The 15,801-nt window shown below is 42.0% G+C and overlaps 1 protein-coding gene across 2 annotated transcripts in view; it reads right to left on the minus strand.

The window, feature by feature from the left end:
* sash1a (SAM and SH3 domain containing 1a) overlaps positions 1-15,801 on the minus strand; it is a 157,604-nt gene that overhangs the window by 41,212 nt on the left and 100,591 nt on the right. The window contains exons 1-2 of one of the 2 annotated variants that reach the window (XM_070849166.1): positions 9,500-10,152; positions 872-1,000 (exon numbers count right to left, since the gene is read on the minus strand). In XM_070849166.1, coding sequence (XP_070705267.1) covers positions 872-1,000; positions 9,500-9,607 — 237 coding nt within the window. In that variant the 5' untranslated portion in view covers positions 9,608-10,152. Of the gene's footprint in view, positions 1-871; positions 1,001-9,499; positions 10,153-15,801 lie in introns of those variants that run through there. The other variant, XM_070849165.1, reaches the window with a different exon arrangement.

The following is a 15,801-nucleotide window of genomic DNA, read 5'->3' on the forward strand; positions in this document are numbered from 1 at the left end:
AGCCATACCTGCCAACCCAACCAAAACCACATGGTTGCCTTCAAGCTGAAAAGACCGCCTATTAATCTGGAAAACCAGTGATGACAGACAAAAACATATGAGAGGAGACAATTTGGAAAGGGGCTAAAATAAAAAAAGCTGAGGTAACGTGATATCAATGTGAGGAAAATCTGTGAAGGCAGAGCCAAATCATTATTTTTTCAGGCAATGCTACTATATTTGTAACATCTACCTGCCTAATTTTATTTAAGTTAGACGAATAATGGCTATTTTCTTTATTTATTAGTTTTAGAAATGGAGCACCAATTCTGTTTTTTCAGGGAGTCAAATCCATTAAATTCACCCTGAATAAGTCATAAAGCAATTATGAAGTAAGCAAAACACTCGACACCTGATCTTGTATTTGTGGACCTACTGTGTAGTGTGCTGCACAAACTAGGCCCTCTGTAGCAGCACCAGCAGCATTCCTTCATACATTTGTTTGCAGCTTGGCAACCAAAGGGGTGCCCCACTACCCTACATCCTTCTGAAAAGGACCCCAAACCCCCCCCATGGACCTCCAGAACACCACAGCATTCACATCAAGAAAAGGCATAGTGCCTTTTCCGTTGTTCTTTGCCAGGTTGTTGGCTAAGATTATGGAAATTACACAGTGTAATGCTATGAGACTATTCTAAAATGGGGATTTTTAGGGTCATTATTAAAAGGATTTGTACAAAAAATTATCATTTGTCCAAAGCAATTTGATAGCATGCAAACTAAGTAGAGGGCGAGAAATGTTGTGGCTGAAAGCCGTTTCTGCTAGGCAGGATTTTTTTCTTTTGTGTGTGTGTGTGTGTGTGTGTGTGTGTGTGTGTGTGTGTGTTTTCACCATGTCAAGCTCTTGGGAGACTCGTCTTTTACGTAGTTCTTCCATGCGGTCGCTGACGTCACTGAAGCAGGTGTTGTAGTACTCAGAGTACTCCTGGGCAAGGTCATCTATGTTGCCCAGAGAACCATCCTGGAGAGAGGAAGAGGAAGGAAGAGGGGGAATGGTTTAACCAGGGAACTACAACATCCCGAGAAAGAAAAGCTAATAATCTAATCCTACAGGGGGGAAAAATGCTGTCATTGCAACTGTCAATTATTTGGATAATTTTTTGTTGTAACAGTGGATGACTTAAATAGATGTAGATTTTCTTTTGCTTTTATGTGAAATTTTTCAGTGTCTGCACTTTGAATTAAACTTCCCCCATATGCATATACAGAAAATGCAATAATTTAGAGTGCCATACAGTGAAACTAATGCAAACTGATAAAACACACACTTAGAGATCTATCTAACCAATCTACTCACACACTCTATCCAAACAAAAAAAAACTAAAAATACTCCTCAATAAAAGGTCACTATATTTCTGATGTTTATTCATTCTTATCAAGTCCCATTCAGTGAGTGTCTTTGGCCAGCCACGTCTTTGTTGAGGCTCATATCAAGGATGCCCTTTACATCCTGAGACATTCACCAAACTCCAACCCAAACACACTCTTCCGGTTAGCCGTGGTGTAGATCAGCACAGTTCCTGTCTTTGTGTGGACGACGTGTGTTTAGTGTTGAGGGAGGAAGTTGCGCTCCAAACAGTAAAGACCTTGCCTAACAGAACACTCTTTGGAGATATTGTTGAAGACAGGCCTCTACGTTACTTTTAGAAACATTAATAGTGTAGCGGGTTCACACTTGGGTTCCATGAAAGCGAGTCAGCGAATACAAACTTTCAATACAAGGCCTGCATCAGGAAGCAAGATTATGAAGCTAGCTGGGATCAGAAATTGTTTATTCCTTTAACTGAGCCCTTAAGATTTTTTGCAGAAAGTGAAGCAACCTTTTATGCGCAATGTGGAAGTCAAGACTGACCTCCATCTCGTGCCTTGGTAAAAATGTAGGCCATTCTGGCAGTGATGGCCAGCTGTTGAATATTCATCAGTGTTGATCTAATCTGTGCCAGGCAGACAGCTAGCATTGAGTCACTGTGCAGGGTCCGAACAGTCTCTCTCAGTCTCTGTCTTTCTCAACCGGACTCCCTATCTGGGTGCCAGGCCACAAATGAATGGATCACTGTGAGTGTATGTGAGTGTGCCACACACAGACACACATACAAACACACACAGGGGGCACAGGGCCCCTGTGGACGCACATTAGCATGCACACACACGCATGGAGGAGATTTCAAAAAAACATCAGACCAAAAACAAACTGAGGCAAGCCAATCATACACAACACAGCTCAGTGGACTGGGTTATGAAAGGGTATTACTGATTGTACATTGAACACAACATGACCAACAAACACATGTTCTGTCTCAAAAGTCTAATTTGGCTAGCTGCAATCTATCCTCCTACTCTTATTACTTGAGAAATCCTGTTCTGGCCAGATATGTGGTTTGAGATGACAGAGATTCCCTGTGGGAACTCTCGCTGAGCAGACACATGTTTTCCCCTTAATTCCTCACACTGAGTGAGAGCACACTCTCATTACAGAACTCAAAGATGTTTTAATCGCCAGATGCATGCCATGACTGTGCTGGTCTATTTGCCACAACCAGAAGATAAGAATGAATCCCGTTTTGGGATTACGCCGACTCCTGATTGACTCCTGCTGGTGTTAACAGCGAGAGATGAATCACGTTTTGCCATCTTTCTGCTGCCACTTCCCTATGGCAACATGTAATGTAAACCTCAGCGGTGGACAGGTAAAGCTGCACGTGTTGCTCTCAGATTGACCGTGACTGCATGCATCCACGAGTGTGCAATCATTCATGTGTGTGCATAGATAACTGGGATTCCTCCAATTCTCCAGTGGCACGAGCTCATGGGGCCCCAACACAGCTGACTTTCACCCCCCCCCCCCCCCCCCCCCCCCCCCCCCCCCCCCCCCACCACCCCACCACCACCACCACCACCACCACCACCACCACCACCACCTAAGTGATATTGCATATGCTCCGTTATGTATATTCACTATGAGACAGCGTGTGAAAACAAGTGTAGGGAGTGCAAATGCCTTTGGGTGACTCACGGCAGGTGAGGGAACAAGTTAGGAATGGTAAATCAGCTATTTTCTCTGAATGTTAGATTCACTGAGCGCGTCAACAGATGAGCGAGTGCTTAATCCACATTTGAGAGAGAATCTGTCAGCGTGGGAGTGTAAGTGGAAGAGCTAAGAGGGATCTGCCTGTGGTCCACACATCCAGTTTGGAAATATTGGCAGGATGGTGGGGGTGGAGGGTGGACAAGGGATGATTTGTTGGATTGGGGTGAGAAGAGAATAAAACATCTGGAGATAGGGAAGAAAAAAAAAAATCTACATCTCCAGGTGAGAATCTAGTAAATCCCCAAACGTTTATATGACCTTGAAAGCATATGGGTCTCTGTGTTAGCATATTAAGCTAACTAATAACTTTTAAAACATCTCTCACTCTAAAAATATCCTTTGAGACCATTTCAGAAAAGAATTAACCAGATGAATAAGCACATCTAAATTCATGGAGGTATGTTTGAAATGGAGACTAATAATGTGTCAGTTGATGTAACTGCCTCTCCACCCTGGATACGAGGGAGGCCCACTCCCAGTTTTGACTCAAACAATAGCAACAATAGCCATACAGAAAAGCAACACCCAAGCAAGAATGTGGATGAGTTTGTGTGTACTTACAATAAAGAGTCTATATGTGTCAAGCCCAAGATATTGTCTGCTCAAGATGGCTACTCCCAAGCTGACATTTGTCAGACCTCAGTGGACTACTGCAATATGTCACCTCTGCTCCAAAACTTTGTGCAACTCAAAACCAAAAAAAGGTTCTGTGAAATGTTACGGGATACTGCTGTACACTTGTGAGGAGTACTAGTCAGTGTAAAAGCCATAATCACTGTGAGGTAGTGGCTGCCATTTTGTTCCACCATCAAAACACAAATTACTGGTTTTGCACCACAGAGCATAAATATTGGAGTAATGTGCGGTGTGACTGCTACTGAGCCGCTGCAAAGTGATTTGCACAATATTCATTTGAGTTTGCTTTAGAGGGATAACATTATTAGCATCTATGCCAGAATTCCAAAAAATAGATACAAAATAAATCACATATCCTCTGTGTTAGTACTGGAATGTACAGTTTATTTATGGTGTAAATGCTCATAAAGGGCAGCGTGGTTACTCATGAGAATGCGAACAGCATTAAGACCCAGTAGCTTCTACTCTCTTAATCGATTAGCCACAGCGTTCTTGGCATTCTTACTACCACAGAAGTTTGTCTCTTCAGACATTCAATAAATCAGTATACAACAGACTTAGTTTAAAAGAGATGGTAGAATGCGTACTATGTTAAAACCTCTACAGCTTATATTTCCACACTATATTTGGAATTATACGTCTCAAAGATTGTATCATTCTGTGAGCTATTCAGCCTTTGTTATAGCAGGCTCACAAATGGGCTTCATTTATGCAGTTTATGATGCAATTTCTATGACACACCATCCCACTGCTTTTAAAGTTGATCCTTTATTTGACACAGATTTATGAATATGCGTTCAAACTGTTTATGAGACAAGGCTTTTGGTCGTCACACAGACCAGGGTCTCCTATTACAGTAACATACACTGAACTGTTAAAGCATACAACCATAACATATCGTATAAGCTCCTCCAATGTAATTTCTTTACTTTTTGGGGAGTAAATCAGTTGAGAAACATTTCCTCAGGATTGCCATTGAACACTTGCACTGCAGTGTTACTTTTGAGTTAGGTAACAGGCTGTTCTATTATTTCAGACAAGAATGAGCAGTCCACAGCTAAAGTGACAATTTCCATCAAAACTGAAAATTTGAATGGCACACCACTAAACCAATCTCTTGAAAAGTTATTCAAAAATTCCACAGCCAGCATGCAAGGCACTGATAACTTGGGTCTCCTTACATGCAAACAATCATTCCCAAAGAGCACAGCAAATCTCGCTATCAAGTTACACTTAATTCATGATTTCCACATCACGTTAGAAGTTGAAAAGACATTCCAAAGGGCTAAAAAACATTAGGCCTCAGCCCACCATATTTGTTGTCAATCCTTTAGGCTCACATTCTTGACAGTGCTATCATGCTGGGGCTCAGTCATGTAGGGGTTGAATGGTAGCGTACATGGCATTAACTATTGTTACAGGACGGGCCTTGTGACTACCCATTCTCTGGGGGAAAGAATAATGGCAACAGTTTACAATAGAGCCATGCATCTGATGTAATGTTAGAATGTCAGTAGTGTTATCACTTTCACTTGCTACGCAACCCCAGGACAGGTGCGGCAGGTTGAAATTGCTACCAACTGCCTTGTATTGTGTCGCATTGTACTAATGTTTCGTCAAGAAGTGAACCAATGGAATTGTCCACATTCAACCTGAGTCATAGATACACCATTTTAAACACAACCTAGAGAGAGAGATCACTTGTCTCACATAAATCATCATGAATGCAATAGAAAATAATGCATTCTTTGCTCCACCCACCCCTCTATCCATCCAGTTCCTCAAGCTCATCCAGCAGTAAAGATCTGACCATCCCTAGCTTTTCTTCTTAACTGGTATAGCAGTGTCTCTGCACTGCCAACCAATCACAAAAAACAGCCCACAGGGGAAAGATAAATCAGAAATTTCGAAATAGATAAGTGAAGACAGGTGGATAAAAAGACAAGAGACTGCTGCTCATGTGTCATATTGCATCATCCAACTACAATGTTTCTGAAAAGAGCTGGATGTACTTCAGTGGAGAATTCCACTGAACACAGAGCCGGTAGAAGTCTGACTCAAAGATATAGTGTTGGCCTTAGGAGCCTATGGCGGAAGACTGTCGAGGAAGGTGAGGTCATGGGGCACAGCCCACCCCTTTTAGAGGGCTTCCTGAGGACATCCGTGGCTTGAGAGGAACGGCGCTTTGCCATCCCAGCAGAGGAAACCTGCCAGATCTCTGTGACCTCAATAATGAGACTAGTCAGGGCGGGCGTGCAAAGAAGTGAGCTGAGTTAGAGCAACATTAGGCTTCGATAGACAGTGTAAGAACATAATTGGCAAAGATATAAAGTGGCCTTGCTAACCATGGTTTGGCAGAAAAAGGTCTGAAACATATGCTGAAACTGTATGAAGTGCTATGTGGGAGGAAGCACACAGAGGTCACCTCGTATAAGCAAATGTTTCCCAGACACAATCGGTGATCATGTCTCCAGAACAGTATCCAATCCTTAGGTTTAGGGATGAAGCACTGTCTACTACATAATCGGTGTTTTCCAAATGAACAAACTCCCACCCACGCTGTGTGAAACACCACAAAACTCTCTTCAAACAGAAAAGGATTCCCTGTAGGCAAGTAAAATATTTCCACAAGGCCTTGGCTCAAGATGACCTTTCAAGCAAAAACAAGATGAGTTTTCTTTCAGAGGAGCAAAGAGCGAATAGTGGATGACTGTCAGCTGTACAGGTTTGTGATCAAATCATCTAGACTAGGAAGGGGCACAATTAGAAGTTTGCCCTGAGTGATGGCATGTCTGAAAATCTTGATGATAAAAATCTCTCTTCATTTGTCCCTCCTCTACTTTGTATTGAGAAATATAGAATTAATCCCAGATAAAGATGAAACCCACAGGAGAGGAACTGGAATGGATTATTAAAGAGATCTTAAAGTCTGTACAGATATACAGATCAAAAAACATTATGCATTATGCTGAGACAAAATTCTCTGTTTCCACTCAGGCACTTCTAATGTGGTTCATTTAACATTCAATAAAAAGAGTTCAGATGTAAGGAAAAACCCTGATGTCTCCAGAAGTGCGGTAGGACTAAAAGCAAATCTCCATTCAGACATCTGTAAATTCAACCGCTTAGAGCAGCTATAGCTCCTGCGCCACACCATCCTTAGCTGCTTTGACTCTTAATTAGCTCAAGGGCTATTTACTTGGCTTCAACCACAAATAAATGACTGGCTTACTTAGGTATTCTTATTAAACACATTCCACAACAGGCTGCTGTGCATGGTTAACCTCAAAGACAGGGGCCCCTCAGAAAAATACTGCAGGCCGAAGTGGCCTTTGGTTTGCAGTGAAACATGATAAAAACTTACTTTGAAGGTGCAAATGTAGATGACAGTATGCAGCCGTTTGAATGCTTATCTTCACTGTCACTAACGCTTGAATGTTAGAAGTAGTTCTTAAGTTCAGCATGGGTGATGAAATGTACAGTAATCAGTGAATGGCAGAGTAAAATAAGCCTGTCGACTAGACCATTATCAGAGTAGATGTATATCTGTACAAGTATGTAGGTCTGTTCTCACATGTGGGGAGCCAAGACCAAACACATTTGTAACAGTGAGTTAGGTTGGGTCAACAGGCCTGGAGCAAACCCAAATTTTAAAGGGCATTCCCATATACGTAGGCAACCAAGCAAAACAAAAGCCATTGAAAGTCATAGAGCGATCGTTATATATAGCAGAGCCATTTTGCTTTGAGGGAGACGTGGTGTTCATTGTGCTCAAGATATTTATCTCATAGTGTGCTTACAGATAGGAGCCGGAGCACATTGTTAAGGATAAAGTTCGTCATAAAAAGCAATTCAAGAGACCTCTATTTTTATAGATCCTTTCACTTTCAGAGAAGAGCAACCAACAGAAAATCGTGCATTATCATGGTTGTCGACCGCTTAGTTCAAGTGTGACGAACTGACCTGCTGAACTTTTGAAAGGCGCTGGCTGTCGGCGCCAAGACGACTGATCAAGTTCCACACTTTCACACTTCTAATCTTTCCAGTATAGTTTTGTAGGAAAATAAGAAGGTCACAACTATCGAAGCCTTCCCAAGACATACATGTAAAGTGATACAATTTGCAGAACATGATTCCAACAAAAGCTGAGGTCAGTGATTTTGAAATAATATGTTTGACCTATGTCTGTTGGTGGAACAGCTAATGGTTTTCAAATGACTAGAGAGAATACTGTAGGATATTTGTTGGTAGGACAGTTAGACGCTTAAAATGTTACAGTTAATCATTTGAATCTTCTAATCATGTTGGTGTTACCAACGCAGTGGATACATTTATCTATTACTGTATCAACCGGTCAAAACTTTAAAAGCTAGAAGAACTATCATGGTTGAACATAAAATTGTGGAGATGGGTGTATGTGACAGATACATTTTGTCAGGAACAAAAGAGTTCAAAAAGCTTGTTGCTGTTTTGTACGTGTACTTGTGTGTGAGTACGCACACCGTCAACGATGAGCACAGCGTTGCAGACATTTGCCTTCAGAGCAATAAATCTGGATAAATTGCCTGGCTGGGAGCCAGGTCTCCCACCCGGTGTCAGAGGCCAGGACAGCCTCCCCCGCCTACGTGCACACACACACACACACACACACACACACACACACACTCCTGCATTTACACACCATTCACATCTTCAGTGCCAGACCAAACCAAATTAACACCTCTGTCTTTACACAGACGTGAAGTGACTGCAATGCATTTGGTCAGCAGATCAATCAGTTCCCATGGCCTGTAAAATCAAGCTTGCTTTAGTGGCCAAACAAAAGAGCAGTGTTGCAAGATACAGCATCTCCAAAGTCACAAGCATTTAACGTGCAAACATCTGAAGTGTGGTAATCCCAAGTCTCTCTGACAAGATAGCAGTTTACGAAGAAAACAGGCCACTCAAAATCTTTTATGATCAAGGGGAGCTGAAACACTACGGGGGAAATCAATCTTAATTTATAATACTAAAATGCCAATCAGTACAATATTCCAATGTTTCCCCAATAACTACTGCATATGTTTAGGACGTAGCAATCTCAGAGACCTTGAGGTTAAGTTCAGGAAGTCTAAAGCTTCCGAAATAATCAGCACTCTAGTCTTTTGTTAGAAAGTGTTATCATCCAGTCTACAACACAGAGACACATTTCTCAGATGGAGGCCTCAGCAACAAGAACACGTTTAACTTGGAGAAAAACTGGAGCCTTTAGACGAGCAGCAATGTTTGACTGAGCTCCTCCAGTGGAAATAATGCATGGAAGAAGACAAAATGCACAACAGAAACAGAGTATGGTAGCACCCAATACACACACACACACACACACACACACACACACACACACACACACACACAGTACAAAGGATTAATATATTATAACCTACCATATTCTCATTCGAGTCCTGTTGCACTGAGATCCAACTCAACAGTATGACTTCATCACGAGAAGCCTACAACAAAAGCACCTGAACCCCTGCCCACATGTGGAGCGCCGGTGTGCTTGAAACTTGGGCCTATGAGGACGCACTGCGAAGAGTTGTTTTGGTGCGTGATTTGCATGCACCGACTAGTTGGCTACACGATCACTCATTCGGCGAATCAGTGTCAGCTTTGAGGATGAGGGTGAAAACTCTCAGTTAGTTGTGAGTCTATGATGTCAGTCTATGATCGTGTCACCCCTCCCCCCAAAAACTTACCAACATCCCCATAACGTCCGTCCACAGTTGGGAAAAACTGTCGGACGCAGCAGCGCTGTTTGCCCCAGGCTCGTCAGAAGGCGCACCGGTCCCCTGATCACCCTCCATCGTGTTGAAATATTCTGTGTTCAGTCAGACAAATCTGGTGCAAAGCTTGAATCCAAGCCCACAGGCAGGGGCCTGATCACCAGCAATAAACGAAATGTCGGTGCCAAGGCTGCTCCTAGAGAAAGTTGCCCTTGACGCACCGGTGAAATGCTCCAACGTTGTTTGGCATGATCCGAGAGTTAGTGCGTAAATTGCGCTCCAACATGTTTACGAAACTTCCAACAGCAGGTCGTGCGTCGAATCCAAATAATTAAAAACAAAAGGAAAGAGAGGCAGCTTGAGTTGTGCAGACCCACAACAGGTCATTAGTCAGAAAACTTCCTAGCTGGGTGTTCCCTGCTCCACAGTCCGCATTGCACGGATCCGTGCCCGGGCATAAACCAAACCCCACATCGGGGGGAGAAGACGTCCAAGTGGGCGAAAAGTTCTCCAAAAGTTATTGGAATCCCTCGAAAAGTGACAGAAAACTGTCTAAACTAGTCGAGCGTGCACGTATAAGCTTATTTCCATCAAAAATACTTGTGAGAGAACGCCCGGAGCAGAGAGCAAATCCTCCAAACACTGCGCCTCCCCCCTCTCTGCACCCGCCGCTTCTCTCTCTCCCTCACACACTCCTCCCAACAAAACATTACAGCAGAAAAAAAAACACTTGTCAGAAGCACAATGGCTAGGAATTAACTCTCAACACTGATGAATCATGAATATTCCAATAAAAGTTACTGGTATTATATGATCTGTATTTGTTTGAGAAATCGGGTACAATTTGATCTTATGACAATTTGTTTCAACGTGATTCCTCTGACTCTTATGATCAAATGTCTGTCTATGATGTCATTGCCGGCTTAACAGTGACCAAATCCTACTTTATAACGATTTTTATTGTCCCTACTGTCTTTTATTAACATTTGAAACGGTGAGTTATAGAATCCAGTATATCCTACCTGTAAAAGCTTTAAAAGTAATTAAAGGAGTAAAGTTTGTTTCAGGGAGTTTTTATTTTTTAAACAGCCCAGAAAACTTTATATCTCATGCTGACAAGGCTTTCCACCAATACAACTCTCCAGCCAGCACTGAATAGGGACTGTGAACAAAGCACATTCTCTACACAATTGTTTGAAAAACAAAAAAAGCGCATGGGAAAATGTTTTCAGGGGGTGCCATGCATACTGTGCCCTACGCCTGGCATGAATCTGGATGAAATGCTGGACAATGACAGAAAAAGCATGGAACTTTGACTGTAGCTAACTACTAACTACTTAATTTGAGTTACTTTTGCCTCAGGGTGGCCACACACAAACATATCACAAACAGCAACTTGTTCTCGTAACAGCAATGCTCTCTGTGCTAGAAATCTCATTTGAATACAAGTAGGATAAAAAGAAACACGTCATGTACGACCATGAAATTGCACAGCTATCTTGTCTGATCGGCCGTTTGTTATGCTCCGCCAGCAGGCTACTCTATTGTAATAAAGAAGTCCACTGACTATCTCTCCCTTCTGCCTGTTGTTGTCAGAAGCACATTTTCTCAGAGCAGCAGCAGCAGCTGCTGGGTCTTGTGACAGATGCCAGAAGGACCAGAGATAGGGAGAGACACAGGGAGTAAGACTGAACATTTTAAATCACAGCTCCTCACTCAGCTCCCATCCCTGTGGGTTTAATCCAATCTAAAACGCTGCTTCCCCTGCTGTTCACCACGTCAAGCCCACAACAAACTGCAATAAGGACATGGATTTAAAAGTAACTTCACAGAAGGAGAAAGGACAGACCAGAAGAAAACATTAACCCCACATTCCTTTCTGTTACCATGTAAAAGGTGATCAGTTACACAATAATCCCCAAAGCTACAGTTTCACCTGTAGCGCAGGAGGAAATGTGATAGGAGGCCTACTGTGGATTATGCAGGGGGCAAAAGACGGTATAGCCTACAGGTGATTGATGTGTACAACTTTACTTAATTAGTATTATAAAGAGATTTTACTATTCTTAAAACATGATGTACCACTGGAGGCTACAGCTGTGTGAGTAGCTCCAAAACTGGATTTCTAAGTGAGTGAGATAATCTTACATATAGATATAAAATCTAGATTGACTGGATGTGAGTATGGATTGCATTTCTAGTCCTGACTATGCAGGGCTGTTTGACTTAATTAGTCAGTAAATGAGTAAATGCCCCTTGCTGTGCCTTAATTAGTATTTTTATCTTATCTTGATGTTTAGCTAGATACAAGGAACATGTCTGCTACAGATAGCAGCATCCAGTGTGCTTTGACACTTTTTTAAGCTCTGAAGTTTCAAGACATTTTATGTATGTGTATAATCTGACCTAATTAACAATTTGATCTTGTTTTAAGACTTTTGATAGTTGGACACCCTGACTTATATGAAGACATTTTATCAAGGAAACCAATTACTGCACTTGCAGCCAAATTCTTAAGCTCCAATATGCTTATATCTACCAGTTTTGGCCTTAAATTTGGCAAGGACTTTGCAGTGCAGCGGTGTTTAAGCCAACTGCTCACATCAGCATGCTGACATATTCAAAATGTTTGTGCTAGCATGTTGATGTTTAGCAGGGATAATGTTTACCATCTTAGTTTAGCATGCTAACATCTGCTTATTACCACTACACTCAAAATGAACCAAATTTCACAGCAATCCATCCAATACTTGTTGAGATAAACAATAAAAACACAAATGTCAACAATGTGGTAGCGCTAGAGGAAAAGTCATTAGCAAAGTCAGTAGGGTTCATCCTCTTGGGATCATGTCTGTACAAGAGTTAACAGAAATCCCACCCACCATTTAAACTTATTATCCAAGGTACTCCTCCATGTTGGCACTGATCATTCCTTTATATACAATATCATGGTGGTTCAAAGTGTGTGTAGGTGAAGAATGACTTTTGCAGGCCTTGGATGAGCGGCAGCTGCTCAACAGTATCCTGCTTACAGTCTAAACACACAGAACACACGCTGACACAAGAGCTGCTTTGTTGGATGGTGAGTTGGGGGGGTCTGCACTGCTGACCTCACATATCTAACCTCAGGGTGAAAGCAGCAGCAAGAAGTAGGACTGCTAGTCTGTGTCTGAGTGTGTGTGTGTGTGTGTGTGTCCATAATGCCATTACATCATTGCGCTGTCCATCAGTCTTTCTCTGCTTAAAAAGAATGGTGACCACCCTGTTTTTTTGAGGCACCACCTTGATCCTCCCCCTTCTCCCAGCTAAAAATGGGTATTGAAAATCACCCGTCACACACACACACACACACACACGCTTCCTGCCAAGACCCCCCTTGCCAAAATACAAGACAGTGTGACCCCACCTGGAACAACTCAAACAGAAGGGTCAAACTGTTAATGAGGAGAGGAGGAAGCCTGTTGACTCAGTGCACACTCATCAAACACTGCGAGTGTTTTCAGTTTGTGTGTGTGTGTGCGTGTGTGTGTGTGTGTGCGTGTAGATGCCAGCTTTCCTCCTCTCTCTTGACACTAACCACTAATCAAGGTGTCATGCTGCCAGACAAGAAGAAACAACAGTCACTTGCTAGTTATTTCACCATGTGTTAATTGCCAATTTATTGCATGTTAGATTACATCTCCTTTGATCAGCTTTTTGGAAAAGATATGAACATTTGGTCAGAAATGAAGACAAAATTAGAAGCATATGAACAAGAAGGGGATACGCCTGCAACCAATTCACAGTGTCCATAAATGTGCCCTGAAATCGGAATGTTAGAGCTGAAACTATTTCATGGTATTCAAAATCTATAGGGGGCTCTTTCATGAAAAGGATGATGTCATGAATATAAATTGCTTGCATAGGTTACTTTGAACATAGTCTTGAAAGCCTCAGGACTTGGACTCTATCCTGATGGATGTCAAGTGTGATACTTATTTCGACACTTTCACTGCCTTTCATCTATTTTCTTTCATCTCTTCTCCCATCTATTATTCTATTCTATCTATTATTAATAGTTTCATCGTCTTATCATGCGTCTCATTCTGTGCTGATCCTGCTGGGTTCGTGTGGGATGGGAGGAAAAATTGCACCGTGTCATCAGGTTTGGGACGGAGCTAGAGAACCCCTTGAGAGGAGAGGCCATGGGAAGAATTTAGATTGTTTTACATGCCGGAATCGTGATGTGTGTGACTATATGCTTGATATAAATCAGTTAAAGACAAGCTTATTTTCACAAATTGGTGTCAGGTCAGAAGCCTACAGGTGGTAGATGTAACACATACCATTGCAATGTATTCCTCAATCAGCTCTTTCATTCTTTTTATATCACTATTAAAAATATGCAGATTAATGTTAAGAAGCTCTGTAATGACTCAAATTAACTTGGACTGACATGGAATCAGCAGTAAAAGTAATGGTATTACCAGCACTGGCAAAATCTACAGGGCCATTCAGGGACGGGAAGAAATTATTCCCTTTATTACACCCTCTAGTTCTCCCTGGAAGGACAGAACACGTGTTTATTGCAGGTATCACCACTTACATGAAGGCATTGCAGGGAACTTCTACAAAGAATCGACTAATCTCCCACAAAGCCCTTTCATTAAACACCCAAACACTCCCACAGGCTAAATAATGTGAAAGACTTAGATAAACTTCCGTCAAGGTGGTAGATTCACTATAAATGCACATGCCCTGGATTACAGTGTATCACAGTGTGTAATTTTCTGCTGTATATGACTCAGCAAAATTATCACAAAAGATGGCAGCTTGTCTAAGCACACTCATAGGGGTAGTGATGCATGGTAAGAGCAGAGGCAGGAGAGAATGGATAGGGGGAGCGGACAAAAGATTAGGTTAGGTTAGGAGTTACAGCGGCTTGTCACACAATAGTAATAGTAGCTAGTAACTGCAATGAAAAACACGCTGGAGGTTAAAGTTCACAAATATTTAGTTCTAACAATGAGTTGTGAGGGATAAGAGATGGAGCTAAGAAAAGGCATGAAGATGCATAAAGAGGAGGAAAACGACAGTGGAGGCTGAGGAGGAAGAGGGGAAAGCAGAGATAGAAAAATAATACAGATGGTGTTAAAGCAAAAGCAGAGCCGAACCTCCCCTGATAGTGAGAGTGACCCTTCCTCGAGGTCACTGACCCAAGGCCTTAAAAATAGCCCTTGGGGGAGTCAGTACCCGTGCTGGCAGGGGAGATTAACAACATGGTGGACAGACATCAAGGAAACCGCCAACACACTCACTGTAAGGAATGCTATACACGACCACACAACACCGACACATACATTCGTACACTCTGCAGCTTCACACTGATAGATAGCAGTACGATGACTGAGTTTTACACATAGAATATATAAAAGAGAGGGCGTAGCTTCATGGTCTGAAAAGTGAAGCCAATGTGGATGTACCGTAAACATGCACTCTTTCTGATGGCCAGCTGGGGCACTGGTTGCAAAAAGTAGTTCGATTGCATGGAAGTCTAAGAGAAAATGACCCTACTTTTCACTTGACTTGTTACCTCAGTAAACGCTACAAGATGAGTTCATGACAACAATAGCAAGTTTGAAGTCGTCTTCAACACAGCATGATGTTAATTTTGTAAATTGTGGCCCCATTTAGAGTAAAATAGATGATAAAGCAGGGTATGATGAGACTACCTTGTGACTCACTAATCAGATGCACAGGTTTTTCGGGGACTGAACATCACTTCTGTTTTCGGAAACAAAGATGGAAACTGCCAATATGCCAAACTCAAGGCTTCAGTCCATAAACCAAAGGGTGACTCAACAGCGACTATGTCTACTTCTTTTATACAGTCTATGGTTTAACAGCATGCTTCCTCTACATTTTAAATCATCTATATTTCAAATATCAATATCAATTGATAAACATCTTGCAAGTGATTGATCTGATGATCATCTCTCTTTTTGCTTTCATCACCATATATTCATCTATCAATCACTTTTTAAACCTATGATTCTATACGGCTATCCCCTTGTTTCAAACTGGCATAATTGGATCGAAAGTCCTGAACCCTTAACTCTCAGTTCTTAGTACGCCTTCTCTCAGTGAATAATTGGGATCAGGATTTTCACATCATTAATTCCGCTTAGTCGGTGGGTCAGAAGCCTGATAGTCCCCTGGCATTTTCTTTGAACCAATTTAGATGTGAGAATTTTTTACTTGCTATTAGTTAATTGTGGGCATATATGCATGGTTAT

The sequence above is a fragment of the Pempheris klunzingeri genome, chromosome 18 (assembly GCF_042242105.1).
Source record: "Pempheris klunzingeri isolate RE-2024b chromosome 18, fPemKlu1.hap1, whole genome shotgun sequence".
NCBI lineage: Eukaryota > Metazoa > Chordata > Actinopteri > Acropomatiformes > Pempheridae > Pempheris > Pempheris klunzingeri.